The sequence below is a fragment of the Cyclopterus lumpus genome, chromosome 19 (assembly GCF_009769545.1).
Source record: "Cyclopterus lumpus isolate fCycLum1 chromosome 19, fCycLum1.pri, whole genome shotgun sequence".
NCBI classification, from domain to species: Eukaryota; Metazoa; Chordata; class Actinopteri; order Perciformes; family Cyclopteridae; genus Cyclopterus; species Cyclopterus lumpus.
This window is the reverse complement of record NC_046984.1, coordinates 6,829,059-6,845,157: the sequence shown is the minus strand read 5'-3', so window position 1 is coordinate 6,845,157 and position 16,099 is coordinate 6,829,059. Positions and strand designations below refer to the sequence as shown.

Genomic DNA, 16,099 nt, shown 5'->3' with positions numbered 1-16,099 from the left:
AAGCATATTTATATTTACATAGCACCTTTAAAAAAAATGGGATGACAAAGTGCAACCAGAAGTGACACCAAAGTGTGGCGTTTACAGTGCAACTGAACGCTGAATATGATATTTTTAGGTGACCAAAATGTTATGAACTGAAAACACACTGTGAAAGGGTCGACGTTCTAAGAGAAAAACGCAAACAACTCCCCAGACTGGACAACGCTGTGGTAGCAACCTGTCAATCACAACATAGCCATGCCCTAAAACACTCTGCTTTATTGCCTGTTTTAATCTAAAAGGACCCATAATCTACTTAATGAACATGCTGCTGTATTGAATAAGACTGAACTAGCGATTGACTCGTGTTTACAATGTTTACTGAGGTATTAAATCACGTGAGCAGTAGGGTCATTTTCTCAAAGGCTTCTTTACAATTTGACTTATTTTTGCTACCAGAGGAGTCGCCCCCTGAAGGCCATTAGAAAGAATGCATGTTTACAGCTTCCACGTTGGCTTCACCTTTCAGAACTGGAGGTTTCCGCTTGGGATTCAATCAGAGGATTAACATTGTCATTTTGAGCCGATGTATGTTGTGAACTAAAACAAAGCTGCTGGCCTGGCTGTAGAGTCCTAGTTGAGAGGTCGGGGATAAACGATCGGTAGAAATGTGACCTACTTGGTCAAGATGACAAAAGATGACACTGACAAGAACGGAGTTCAGGGTTTCGCCTGAAAATAAGTAGTTTGTATGATGTGTTGTCAGCCACAGAGAGGGATTAGACGTATTTTAGTTTAAACATGGGGATAACAGCGCACATATGCAGTCTCCTAGAAGATATTCATAGTGTTCAAGGTACATTTCCTTTTAGTCAGATAGTAGAGTTTCCTGTAACATGGCCCTCTAGCACAACATGTTTTTCTTGATACAACTGCATTCCAGCAAATACTGAAATAAAAAGTTTGCAGTAAATTAATGGTATATTGTTGATCAATTCATCATTGATCATATAGCGTCCGTTTGGCTGCACTGGCGTATAAAACAGATGATAAAAGGAGCTACAATATGAAATTGTGTCAAGTGTTTTTGTACGGCTTTATGACCCAGGAGCACAATAACTCGCTGAAGAAATATCCTACAAAATACACTTTATCCATCGAAATCCCTCTTGAGGCTTTGTGAAGGATTTGTGGCTCCACGCTAGACTCGTACCTCCGGCAGAAAAAACAAAGACAAGTGCCTTTTTCACTGGCAATCCTCCTACACACACACACACACACACACACACACACACACACACACACACACACACACCAGGGCAGCATTGCCAAGTAGAGCCCGCTACCTCTTACAAACCTCATGTTTATGCACACAGTTTGTGATGGGACTTTGTTGACGAGATAGTGTGAGTGAGAAGAAGAAATGAGAACATAATGAGTCGGAGAGGGGTCCCATGACAGGTCTACATTGGGAGTGTTTTGAAAGGAGAAGAAGAAAAAGATGAAGAGGCTGAGACAAACCAAGTCAGCAGTTGTGTGTGGAGACGCGTGCGTGCGTGTGTGTGTGTGTGTGTGCGTGTGTATGTGCGTGTGTGTGTGTGTGTGTGGGGTGGGATAGAGAGAGTTCCTAGGTGAGAACCGCTGGTATAGGCAAGTTAGTTAGAGTGGGCCTGCATGTGTGTGTGCATTGTCCACTATGAGTTAAGATCCAAGATGGAATAGGTTCATATATCATCCTCCTAATGGTGTTGGCCCCGAGTCAAATCTTTGAGATATCTCCCTTTCTCTCTCATTATGACTTAACGACTTCAGGATCCGTCTCCATTTAGCTCTGTTTTAGCTGGGCTGTCATAACTGTTGAGATTTACTGCAGAGCGACGCCTCCACTCCCGCTGCATTTAGCAACCCAAACATGTCTCGGCCGAGCAGGCGGCTGGATTGATATTGAGATTTCAGTGTTTTCAAGCCATCAGGATGTTAATATACTTTTCAGGTCCCAACACGAGGCTTTGCTCTCGTAGCACACCCTCTCTATTTGTGAAGGCGGTCTGCATAAAGTGTTCTAATATAAATGTTGATTTTTGTGAGATGGTATCTGGAAAAGAGGTCCATGTAAAAGCGCAGAGGAAGCAACACTTTGTTTGGCAAAAGAAGCATGTCACAAGATAAGAATGCGTTTTTTTTTTTTTAAACTCTATTCGTGGTTACAGTGATTAATTCAAATATTTGCATGACATTTAATATGTGGGCATGTGGAAAAATTCTGTTCAGAATGAAAGTTACAGATATAAGAGTGAGAGTAAAGCAGGTTAACAGGGATGGAGAGAAGTACCTTATCCTAAAAGTGAAATGCAGTAGTACTGATCATTTGGTACAACTTTTAATGATTATTATTTTTAATTAAATTTAGTAGAATTTTGTGCAAAACTCTGCATAGGTAAAAGTGAAACTTTCCACATTTCAAACATACTCATGTTAAACAATATTAGAAACGAGGGGTTCAACGCACAGAAAATACTTTGATTAAAGTTTAAAGTGTTCAGCTAAGTTCCACTTCCTCAGTTATATTAATTACTGAAAGTAATGCTGCAACTACTGGTAATATTGATTAATCCGTCTGGTTTGTTGTGAATGCTTTAGTTCATATTATTATGAGTTCATACTGCTAGATTCCCTTTGTTTTGGGTCCACATATTGAAGAGTGAAGCTGGATTGAGAATATTCTATCTGAACGTAATAAAACCGTTTCTCTGTCTCTGTTTTCACCCCAAAATCAACTTGAAAATGGACAACCTTTTAATTACATTTTTGTTGTAATGTAGTTAAATCCTGACAAAAATGTTTAGCTCGTAATTGGGCCTCTTTTACCATCATGTCCTATATGGGATAACACTTTATTAATTACAAACAATTCATGGTGTCGATGTATAAATCAATCGGGGCATTGTGAAGGATGGGAAAATGTTACCCTTTGACAAGTTGAAACATCGGTTTGATTAAAGAGTTTAAAAAAAGAAACTCTTATTTATAACTAAGGTCATCTTAAGGTTTTTTATTTGAAAGAACATCTTCACAGGCTTCATAATCTGTGACTATATATAAATTGTTGTCTCTTGCCTCGTCAGATAACTTATCTGGCTTTTAACATCAGTGGGAGAGACACTTGAGTGTGTCCCTGACCAAAGGACAGTGGGAATATGTTCTGAAAAACTCCACAGCTTTATCTGAGTGTGTAGCATACAAAGCTCTACATATAAAGGTTGTGCATATGGCTTATATCACACAAGTTCAATACAAAAAAAAACATGCACCTGTTGTGGTATTGTCCTCCAGTGAGTATATTTTGGGATAAGGTCCTTGTAAGATTATCTTCTGTTCTGGAAGTCAAAATACACTTATTGAAGAAGAAGATCGAGACCGCTCACACATCTGTCCATCAAACATGGATCTACATCCCCGAGACGGTTTGAACTAAGCTTAGCTTAGTTCAAACATAGGAATTAGCTGATCTTAAAGCCTAAAGATTGAATTCCGATAAGTTAATCTGTGCCTGAGGGGGAAATTTGAGTCGAGTTTGCAAACACAAATACATACACACAAAATGAATTCACATAGAAAAACAATCTGACATGTATCTGCTTTCTTTTAGAGTCAGATGAAGAGAGCAATGCCACCGTCATGTCAATATAGAAAATATGAAGCTGCAGCCAGGAGACGGTCAGTTGAACTTAGCCTAACTGGAAACTGGGGAAACAGCTCGCCTGCTTCTGTCCAAAGGTCATTTTATTATTTTTTCTAACGCCTCACAGCTGTTGTTTTTCAAGTTGTGGTTTTTCTGGTGTCTTTTTGACTCAAGGAAGTCACGTCATATTTCTTGTCTGTCATATTTACCGCACTGACATTAGAGTGGCATACATCTTCTCATCTGACTGCAGCAAGAAAGCCAATAAGCATAACACAAAATGTTTATTGGGTGAATGTGAAGTATTCCTTTAAAATGCACCAGTCTCTTCACAATGCTTAAGATTAAAGGCCAGCCTCCTGGTCAGGGAGCTTAGGCAATCAGAGTAAAAGTTAACTCAACAGATTGACCAGAGATGACTGTTATTTGTTGTTGAGGACCAAGAAGGGTGCTGAGGGTCGCTGCTATATCGGGACCAGCTAGCGACATGCTGGGGAGGCTTGGCGGTCGACGGAGCCGCACTCTAAAATAAACACACTTGTACCAAAATCATCCAAACAGGGACACTCATCCATCCAAGCCAGCCTTCATTAAAGTGGTCCACCCAAGCTCTAATTATAGGATTACTGGGCAGCCAGCAGGACAAACACAGCAAGGGCCTCTCGTTGGATGCAGCTGCCCCAAAACACGTTCATCCCTGTACCTAGTGACCCCAGGTATCCACCCAACACACACACACACACACACACACACACACACACACACACACACATATACACTCATGCGAAAAACCCCAAACACTCATTTGCACAGTGCTTGTCTTCTTCTCCCTCTTTCCGCAGGACGCTGCACACACTCAGTTTGAACACGTACAAGCCAAAGAAAGCCATATACCTGGATAAGTATAGTGCTGATCGTGCACCTCCCTCACAGACTTAAAAATAACCCCAAGGTGGAGCAGCAAAGAGAGTCACTCCCACGGTCTGATAGTGGAGGGAGGCAGACAAGGTCAGGAGAATTCTTCTCAATAACACCTTATTATAGCCATAGACAGTCTGGGCTTTTAAGATGTTTTAAGCGATGACCCAGGGGAGCCTGTATCACCACTTAAGAGTCCGTATTCAAGCGGAAACACGCATCCTTGTTTAAGTTTCGGTCCATTGTTTATTTCCTCTGTGGTTAGATCGGGAAATCAGTTTGATGTTTGCTGGTATGACCAACATTAAAGAAATTATTGTATTTGCTTATGTCCAGGTTTGGAATGCTTCAGACTCATTAGAACTGGTCCCTCTATTTCCATGTGTCTGGGTTTCATCCACGCTAGCAGCATGGCTCTATAGGAACGGTGGCTTGTTGGTCCTTTGGTCCAGACAGCAATATGCCACCAACTATCAGATGAATTGAGATTACATTTTGCTCAGACGTTCATTGTTTTCAGAGTATGAATCCCACTGACTTTGGGGACATTTCCTCTGGTGTCACTAGCAGGACAACATTTGGACTCGGCCTTTGAAATATGTCAACGCCTACTTGATGGATTGGCACAACATTCATGATTCCTAGAGGCTGAATCCTGCTGACTTTGGGGATTCCCTTTCGTTTTTTTTTGGAGTGAAATGTGTCGACAACAACTGAATGGATTTCTATTCATGTGCCCCCTCAGGATGAAGTTCTATAACTTTGGTCATCATCAGTGTGCCCAATATTTTGTGTTGATGAATTCTATGAGGCTGATGTGTTCATGGCTATTCTGTTGTCACGTATTTATCGTTCATGATGGATCACAGGTGTTCTCCCTGCAAGAAAAGATATTTGGGCGAAACATTGATTTTCTTTTTACAATTTGTACATTGTACTGGCATACAATATGGGTTTCATGTAGCTTCAACTCACTGACTGTGATTATACTAATGAGAACAAAACAGCCCACTTTAATTGAACTGTTTTTCCATAATGAATAATGAAGGAGTCCATTGTACACTTTGTAAATACACTGTTAGTGCTACTGATGTGTAAAGAGCTGCAGAGATGTGTTTTCTAAGCCCTCGGGTATCATCTTGAAGAACAATGAATCATATTTCTTCGAAATTAGATGCCAATTATTTTTTATCAACAACTTCAGTCCTGCTGCAAATAAAGAACAAAGTAAGGATCGCAGAGAGAACACGTCTCTCTCTCTCACACGTCCCTAATATGCAATCAAGCAGAATGTCAACCTTGCTTTGTGCTGACACCCACAAGTGATAATTGTGTAAACAAAAGGCGCATCATTCATTCAAACATCGCAAGGAATCAGATGAAAAGGGATAACAAAAGAATACAAAACAATATCAAGAAGAGCCACGCAGAGAAAATAAAAGCATAACCGCTTCGGGTGAGAGCAATTCAGAAGAAATGCCTTTCAGACATGTCACCGGGTCGTCTGTGGTTGTGGGTGTTTTTACCCCGAGTTATTATCATGACGGTTTAAATGTGTATGTGTTTGCCTTCACACATCTGGCTTGTGAACCGAGAAGGAGGTTCAGGAGGGTCTGAAAGTGGAGGAGGAGCAACGAGAGCGACGCGAGGCTTATTGGGGCCAACAGAGGGCATTGTTATCTGTAATATCCATTCAAATGCGCCGCATCAGATGCAGTGAGTGCAACTCTTCTCTGGGATGGAAGTGAGTCTTGTTCCCCACTCAGCCCTGTTCACGCCAAGGGCAAATTCAGACAAATTAATTTACTCAGACAATACATGTGGATCGGTGGCGATACAGAGGGATGTTTGAGAGAGCGGAGGGTCGTGAAGCACAGAGGCCGATGCCTCAGTGAGCCGCCCGACCTGCCCTCACTTGCTTTTCTTGTACAAGACTAAACAGCTGTCTGCACCTTACTACCAATGTTGTGTCCATGTTTTTTTCAAAGATTATTTTTTGGCCATTTTTGCCTGTGTTAGATAGACAGGACAGACAGTAAAGGGGGGCAGAGACTGGGGACGACATTCAGCAAAGGGCCACGGATCGGATTTGAACCTAGGCTGCTTTAAATAAAAGTGAGACGTAATCCAACAAGGATGCATTTCTTTTAAATAAATGTGGCTCTTACTTCCTGATTCTTCCAAATGAATGAACTCACAACCTTGGGATGCAGCCACACGTCTTTGTATTAGTACAACAGGAAGACTAAAGATTACAACAACAAAATAGCAACAAGAAGAAGAAGACTTTTTTTTTAATTCTGCCATTCATTTATTTACACAAAATAGAGGTACTGTATGTATTGATAGAGAATAGCGGCAAACAAAACTAAAACGTACATTTTTCATTTCCCCTTAAATCTCCTCTTGCTTGAATCTATTTGTTAGACTTTGTACAGTAGCAAAGCTCACCTGTCACCGTGATAGTGCAGATAGGAACACGGATAGCGCTATCTTGCTATCCCCCAGTGCTATCTCACTGAGAGACACTGTGAAGTGTAGAGGACATAAATCTTGTGTATTTACGACCTGTGCTGTAGTCAGCTATCTGTTAGGATGCCCTCCTCCTCTTGTCTGTGCAAGGTCTGGGTGCTTTTAATACTGTTTGTCACATGGGATATCAGAGGATGGCGTTTCTCAATCAGCCTGTTGTGTCACAGATTGCGATCAAAAGGAGCTCTGTCCAAAAAAAAAAGGGCTTGGTCACAGAAAATGTTAATATTGCACATAAAGGGTGGAATCTGACACGGGTAATCTCAGGGTTGGCTCCTTTTGTCTGTGGATTTGTTGTTTTCTGACACTGCTCTTTGTCACAATAGCATGGAATTCTGCCCACTAATAGAGTGAGATTATTCATTTGGAGTTGCAAATTGTCATCTCACAAAAGTCCACTTCTATTACCAGATCTGAAGCGCTAATGTCATTTGACAGCATAGAAAGTGAGAGTTGCAAAAAAAAGCTTGTCAAAAAAAGGGGGGGGGGGGGGGAAAAGTGGCGATGCATCAGCCCGACGGCCGAGAGCAAGCAAATCCCCTCGATGCTGAGAAACTCGGCTACAATTGCACCAAACGGGCCTTGTGAGGAGCCATTGACCCATCGACTGCTGTGATCCATGTCTGACTGACATCAATACACATTCATCTCTGCTTGTTTCACCTCAGGCTAGCAGGCCACAGGCTGGCGTGAGATCTGGACAACAAGCGTCACTTTGTCTTCCGCGCTCGCGCTATCACTGACATCACACACCAAGGGAGGCGATCCGAAGGACCTTTTGCTTTGTTGGGAATTAGTCACTGTTAAGGGGCCCTGAAATGTCAGTGGTCAAGTGAATCTAATGTATGGAAGCCTGCCATGAAACAGGCGTTCCTTTAGCAGAAATGGAACAATGTTATATGTCGAACACAAAAGTCAATGCAGTGGAGCTGAATACATTGTTAGTCACTTGACACCTTTGACACCTGATGCATATTTCTTGTTGTAAACCAATCTCTTCCTGCTCAATGTACCACACACACACGCACACACACACACACACACACACACACACACACACACACATAGACCTCCAGATTAGCAAAGGCCTCTATGCTGCTGTTTTAATGTTGCCTTTATATCAGCTTCATTAACATTCACAAATAATGTTTTGTTCCACTGGGTAAATCCCCCCACAGAGCCTATCTTAAGCCATCTCCACACTTCTCTCTTTTAAATCTATTCTGTGTTCGTACAAGAGCTCTCTCTCTCTCTCTCTCTCTCTCTCTCTCTCTCTCTCTCGGCTCTTTTTAATTATAAACTATAATCTAGGGAGGTAATCACAGACAGCATGATCACTTACTCATGCATATATGTCATACTATGAAATGCAAGCAGTTTATTACCCTGTCTCTCTACTGCCTATTTGCAGCCAACAGGAAGCATGGACGCAGTCATAATGCCGTGCCAATTAGCTGTAAGCAACATTAGTACTATGACTAGATATTGGAGAAAGCTACTGTTTGGCTTTCATGGCAGGTTGGTGTGTGTGCTTCATGTGGTTTATAGGTTAGAGGTCAGAGCAGTAAAAAAAAACTGTGGAGTCAGTTTATTTCTCTCGTCCTTTTCTTTTTTTGTTGCCTTATAGAAGGCTGAAAGGTGCTTTGTGGTTTTCATCTCATGCAGCCTTTAAACTTCAATGAAGATGTGATTGGTGCTGAGTGGCAGCGGTGCAGGATGGAACTGGATCCTCAGACTGATGAGCGCTCTAATAGGCCTGTCTCATGTATCATCGATGGATTGACTGCCGTCTCGGAGGAGACATTTCAGAGGGATTCCAGGAGATGAATTTCAGGGGGAGAAAAAAAATAATAAATGCTTTGCTGCTGCGACGCGTAGCCCGGGCTAAATATTGGCCAGTGGAAAGACGCCCTCTTCTTGTGCAGCCCGGATGTGCAGGGAGGGTTTATTCCAAGAGGAATACAGACAAGCAGTTGCTTCACATGGTCGCAGCGTCTCTCTCTCTCTCTCTCGCTCTCTCTCTCTCTCTCTCTCCCCTCAGCCAATCTGCGCACGGTGACGCTGCGCAAAGGCTGGATCTAGTCTTAGCTTCATCATCATATTTAACACACCCACCCAGACTCGCACATGCTACAAGAAGTGCGTTCCCCTCCTGCCCCGCTTTTACTCTTAGAGGTGGCCTGGCCCTGCGGGAGTACCTCCGTCTCCGGTTCCCGGTGCAGTCGATCCTGTTGGCTCGCCTAAGGGTGATTAGTCGGGACTCGAATGTGACAGAAATCACGCGTCCGCGGGATCGCCGTGGTGGATGAGAGCACACACTACTTTTTTTGTTTTTCTTCCCAGGGACTTTCCCGAAAAAGCTTTTTAAGATGTGAAGAGCTTGCACTTCGCGTCCTGCATTTCTTCCCCAGCTGATCCACGGCTGCTCTTCCACCGCACAGGGTCGCGGGTTGGATGGTGAGACCGACGCGCGCCCCGGAACCTCTTGGACACTTCACGTTTCACGGATCATTCCCATCGCAGCCGCTTTTGGATCCTATATGCTCACTTGTTCCTTCTGAAATATGCGCTGGTCGGCAGGAGAGCGGCAGCGCGAAGACGATGTGGCTTTTGCGCAAACCCTCCCTCGGTCTGAGCTGACTCAACGTGTTTTACCTGGACGCTTGCGGATGGTTTTGCGCGTTTGAACTCTCCTGGACCCCCCCTCGCGCATGAAGCAGGACTCCGATGTTGAAAATACAAAGGCTGAACACTGAATACTTTACTCAAGACGTCCAGTGAAGATGGGTCCTACGTGTTTAATGTATATGTCATTAGATTGGCGTCTAGTCTAATAAACATCATCAGCGATGTAGTCAGCCTGTTCATCTGCGTGCTGATCATTTGCAGTAAATACTCACATCTGCTCAAAAGGGGGACCATGAAGATGATCCTCCTGCGCAAATTCCGGGTGTTGATCCTCATGGTGTTCCTCATCGCGTGCTCCATGCACATCATGATAGACTTGTTACCGAAGCTGGAGAGGCACGGCAACAGCGGCTGCTCGTGCTCCCACACGCCGAGCGAGGAGCCTCAGAGCTGGGGAAAGCAGGGCTGGCCTAACAAGCACACGCTGAGAATCCTCCAGGACTTCAGCAACGAGCCCAACTCCAACGTGTCCTCCCACTCCCTGGAAAGGGTCCCGGTGACAGCCGACAAGACGCAGGCTCTCCGGAGGCTCGAGCATCTCGGCCAACGCGGGGACCGGAAGAGACAGTTCATGCAGGACGCCGCGGTGACCAAACACCTGCCGCTCAAGGGTTCAAGGTTGTCGGCTCTCTATGACCACCCCTTGTATAAAAGGTCCCTGCCACCTCTGACAGACGAGGACACGCTGTTCAACGTCAACACGGACATCAGATTTGACCCCAAAGCCGCAGAGGATCAGGCGTGGTAAAGCGTTCCGTTCATAAAGTCCCATTCGAGTGCAGCATCAGCTTCAACTACACATGTTGTGATGTGATCACACGTAAAAGAAGGCTTTGAGTTTTAAGTTCCGCGCAATCGCGTTATTGTCACTCTGCTGTTGCACAACACCTGTCACTGTTTACACCAAACACATGTGCCCAGTCCTCTTTCTCCTTGACACCTTTCCTCTCCTCACCCAGGAATAACGACGGCAACGCGGAGGAGTTCAGTCCAACCGGGGAGCTGACGGCCGACTCCTACCCCAACTGGCTCCGCTTTCACATTGGGATTAATCGATACGAGCTGTACTCCAGACACAACCCGGTCATCGACGCCCTCCTGAAGGACCTGGTCACCCAGAAGATCACCAGCGTCGGTGAGTCATAAGACACAGAGATGGGGGAGGGGGGCTTCACTGCACAGATGGGGGACCAGAACACCAAGCTGATATAGCAGAACAAAATACATCTTAATAGCATTGTAACATGCCTTTATTGGGGTTTGTCCCATGATGCTGGAAAGGATGTTGCACCATCAGATAGATCCTCCCTTGGTATGTTTACACATGAAAAAGCAAACTATCAGATGCACCTTTGATTAGTGTGATCAGGTGAAACCAAGAACGCATGGTTACCGTCATTAAAACAAAGAGTAGTTAACGTAATGTCAAATGTTGTCGTCACTGAGCAGACATAAGCTCGACAAGTCTTCAAACAGTGCTGGGGTTTTTCAAAAGAAACAACCATTTGAATAGGAAAAGTGTTGCGTAATGGCATCTCAGGAACAGGGCATAATGCATGTAGAGGAAAAAGAAGGGAGGTGGGTTTTCTTCAGGGGAAATGGCCCAAATGCTAAAAAAAATTTTTTTAAAACAACCAAATTATCACAAGCTGCACAGATCAAGTTTTACCCGCCCACTTGGGTGGGAAACAGAGGAGGAGACTTCTAACCAGAAGCCAGAAGGGAATGTGTGCCTCTAATGTACCCGGGGGTCTTAAGAGTGAGAGGAGGTCCTGCTCAGTAATGAACAACCATGCTCCTCGTTGCCCCTGGCACCGACAACATGAGCACACACTCATAAGTCTGCAGAAAGATGGAAGTCTGGCTGTCGTGTGACAGGAGCTGAACAATGATCGGCCTGCTCCCTCCTCCTTTACGAAGCTGAAGGAATAATTAAACGCCGCCGTCACCTCTCATGCATCCCCACAGAACACCTGGTCTCGATGCTAATCATATATATATATATATCTGCAAATTAAATGCTGCGGCTTTTGGTTTGATTGACAAGTGCACGGTGGCTATATCCTTTTGCAGAACACCTTGCAAAGCCTGCGCTGCAAGTGGATACCGAACAGAGGCGATAATTCACGCCGAGGCAGTTGTATGGACTCGATTTCTCCTTTTTTTGGCTCTGTCCAGCTCCAACATTCCAAGAGTGCTTGTCGACTCAAGGTCGCCCATCTTGCGCTCGCTGTGAAAAGTGATTGCAGATTTCAGGTTCATCTGCCAAAATCAAAGCCGTGACTGGCCTTTAGTGAACGATTAAATACTTAACTGGGAGAAGGACTAGCTGTTTAAACTAGCATCCCCGTCTGGTCACTTTTCTAAGCATTTCTTCCTTTCTTTCCGGTCTTTCTACTCAAGATGTCCTCTTGATTTTCTTTATCTTGCTTTCTGAAACTCGGGCTGGGTGGATAGAGGAAGCAGCTTTCAGCGTCTGTGGCCAGCTAAATACATGGTGGCTCAGTAATTACAGAGCCTTAACACAGGCCTGGGGCAGAATGCTAACAGAAGCCAATAGAAGTTGCATATCATCTCAACTCACGGATAGTGTGTTATACACTGTAACCCATTTTCAGCAACAAATGCATTGACATAAGCAAGGGATATGATAAATATTACTTTAGATGAGACCAAAAAAAGACTGAGGTTAACATTTAGCCTCTTTACAAACACGGTTTGTTTACTGTGAGCGGAGGTGGAAATGAAACAGTACAAATGTCATGGTCCCTGGATGCAGTTCCTCTCAATTACAATTGGATCTGCCTTTTTTAAATGCCTCTAAACATCCACAGGAACGCTCTTCACACAGAAGCAGGTGCAGGTCAGATGGCTATTGATTCTTTCTCTTTCAACATTTTTCTTGTAAGATTCCCGTATATGTAAAAATAAATGAGAGCATTGATTGAGGAGGTTGTTCTTTGGCAAAAGACCACCAAAACACTGCCCTCGATCGATCCGCTCAAAAGCCAGAGCAGGCACAATGGCTGCTTTGCTCTGCTCTTTGTTATTTATTTATTTAGCACATTTTGCTGTATTTCTGCCATGAATAGTGCTCGCCCCAGCCCGGTCCCAGGAGTACCTTTAGAATGCATTATCGTGTACAAAAAGGGAGGAAACATGAAGGATAGAAGGATGAATAGGAACACAAAGAGACGGAGAGAGATAGAGATGGACCCTCCGGAGAATACACAGAGAGAGTAAACAGCCGAGGAACAGAGAGCATCGGCGAGCACTCCCTGTCCTTCACCCCCTCGCTCTCCCTCCCCATCAAACAAACATTGTGACATCAGCACTCTTTTTAGAGAGCTCACAAAGACTCAAAGACACAAACACATGGCTCACGTACACATCAGTGTGCTTTGCCAACATGGCGGATGACGTGGCAGGCTTCAGATGTACAATGGCATGTCTCCTTAGTGAAAATTAAATTAATGTCAGTAAATATTACATTACGGTGAACAGGATATAGTCCTATTTTGTCATGTGTATATGGATTGATGATTTGTTTCTTATCTCTGAAGGTTTATGTATTTCCTTCTATTGGTCAATATAATTCTGGTTGCTTTTTATGCAGAATGTCTGTGCTTGTTACTTCAATTAGAGAAAGTTATGGAGCCTTGTGACTTAACTTGCTCTTTTCACATTTCACTACCATACCAATACCATGCGTATTTTTGAGGGACAGTTGTCAGTAAACAGTAGACATGTTGAACATGGACTGATTTTTAACAAATAGACTGAGCCACAATAGCAATTCACCATTTATTAGACAGAATTGTCCAAGTTGTACTGGTCTCAGCTTGTCAAATGTGAGGATTGTTCAGGTTCACTACACTGTAAAACTTTTCACTGTAAAATTACAGTAATTTACAGGCGAAACTGCTGCCAGTAAATTACTGTAATTTTACAGTATCTCTACTGTATCAAGAGAATACAGCAGCTTGCTGTATTCTCTTGATACTGTAATTTACTGTAATAATTCAAAATTACAGTAAATTACTGGCAGCAGTTTCGCCTGTAAATTAATGTAATTTTACAGTATCTCTACTGTATCAAAAGAATACAGCAGCTTGCTGTATTCTCTTGATACTGTAATTTACTGTAATAATTCAAAATTACTGGCAGCAGTTTCGCCTGTAAATTACTGTAATTTTACAGTATCTCTACTGTATCAAAAGAATACAGCAGCTTGCTGTATTCTCTTGATACTGTAATTTACTGTAATAACTTAAAGTTACAGTAAATTACTGGCATCAGTTTTGCCTGTAAATTACTGTAAAATGTACAGTAATATGGAAATACAGTTACTTGTAATCAAAATGTAAAGTAATTTGCTAAATGAATTCGTAAAATAACAGGACTTTTAGTGTTAGCTCTTTACCCCAAAACAGTAACTGTAGCGGAAGCATCTGTCAAATTAACAAGCATGAAAAAGAACAATTTGCAATAAATAAGACAATAGGACATATTCATAATATTCTTGTTTATTAGAATAGCCTTGACAAAAAATAGCATCCAAATAACTGATTCAAATATTCTAGCCCTTACAAATCAAAATGGTATGGATAAGTTGCATGTGTGAGTGTGTTTTTCCTAGTGAGTGCATGGTTATCGGAAAAAATGTGTACTTGATGAACTGAGTAAATACTAATGTTTCAAAAGAAAAGAGCCTCCCCATTACGCTAGGGGGTTTTACTTAACAGAACAATACTGACTGTTGAACAATACTGTGTGCTAGCCCAAAACACAAAATAGCGATTACAAATATAAATGTGGGTGTGGGTGTGTGCGTCTGTGTGTGTGTTTGTGTGTGTGTGTATGTGTACTCATCTGAACTCCATGGACAGGGTAGTGATAAACTCATACAAAGTCCCACTCGAAGTCCATGTGTGCACCTTCAAGAGGCACCCTCTTGAGGGTGCACACATGGACACGCATGCAGATTCAGGGATGTCGCTTTCTTTTGGACCATTCGCCCGCTCTTCTTGCTGGTCACCTTTCCCTGACGTGCCTTTGTCCCTCTCTCTGGGTTGATCCCAACACAGCTTTTGGCGAGCATGACAAGGTAAAACAAAAATAAATAGTCAAACCACTTCTAAACTATTGTTAATGGCCACCACACATTGTTAGCATAATCATTCTTTTTCCTACTTTATGTTTATAATACATATTAGAGTAGATATATGGGAACATTTTGCTATATTTAGTTTTATATGCGTCACATCTTTGGACTGTGCAAATTCAGTTTTTTTTTCTTGTACATAAGTACACGTCTTTATTACAGTAAAATGCAAAATATTATTACAAAGCACCTCTGATTAAATATGAGATTGTGTTATGTTTATCACTATGAAACAGATCTGAAGCATTTAGATTGAAAAGCATTAGAATGCAAATAATTCCAATGGCATCTATGAGTACAAATGCTAGTAAGCGTAAGCTTAACCGGTTTTACGATAATGAGGGGGTCTTTTGCTATTTTTTCTACCCTGCAAGGGGTATCTAGCCCCAATAAATCTGATAACCGCTGAAGTTGAATGTGTATTTCTGTTTATTTTAGAACCACATACACGTGAAGATAAATCTCTTTTTGGAATTAACTTCATGTGCTCTGTTCTCTGATTGAAGTCCATGTCCTTTAAGGAACTATCAAGCTTGCATCCTGAATATACTATATCTATCACACAAAGATAAATGCATGGAGGGCTGTAAGGCCCGAACACCTGAAACGAATGACTTGATATGGGATTCAAACTTACCTCTGTATGAATTGTGCAGGCAGCCAGATCCTGATATTGGAGGTTGAAGTTGTAGTAGCATGCAAAGACAACAGCAAGCCCCAAAACAAACGATGCTCCTTCGCACACCACGTGGCCCTCGATGCTAACCATCCAACGCTGGTCAGGAATCATTGGACCTTAAACAAAATGCAAAGTGTTAAGATAAGATGTAAAAGATCATCAACTGTACAACCTTTATGTGTTCTTGACAAGTGTGATGAAAACGTGGATATCACAGTTAACACATTACCACCGTTTTTGAATGGACATACGACTGGTCTTCCCTCTTTAATGTGGGTCTTCAAGTGAGAAAATAAACGTGACAAACTGTCACACTTGACAGTACAGAAATCGAAGTGGCATGACAATAAAACGTCCAACGTTAATGTCCTTATGCCAGAACATCCTTCACTTAATCTTGACTCCCTCTGACCTGGGTGATCTCTATATACATGACATTTTAAAAACAACACTT

General features: G+C 42.7%; 1 protein-coding gene across 1 annotated transcript in view; it reads left to right on the top strand.

Annotated features, from left to right (window-relative positions):
- Positions 1 to 9,221: 9,221 nt before the first annotated feature.
- The window catches only part of fam20cb (FAM20C golgi associated secretory pathway kinase b), a 46,210-nt gene continuing 39,332 nt past the window's right edge, over positions 9,222 to 16,099 (top strand). Inside the window, exons 1-2 of the mRNA XM_034559553.1 lie at positions 9,222 to 10,546; positions 10,762 to 10,937. Coding sequence (XP_034415444.1) covers positions 10,035 to 10,546; positions 10,762 to 10,937 — 688 coding nt within the window. The 5' untranslated portion in view covers positions 9,222 to 10,034. The remainder of the gene's footprint in view (positions 10,547 to 10,761; positions 10,938 to 16,099) is intronic.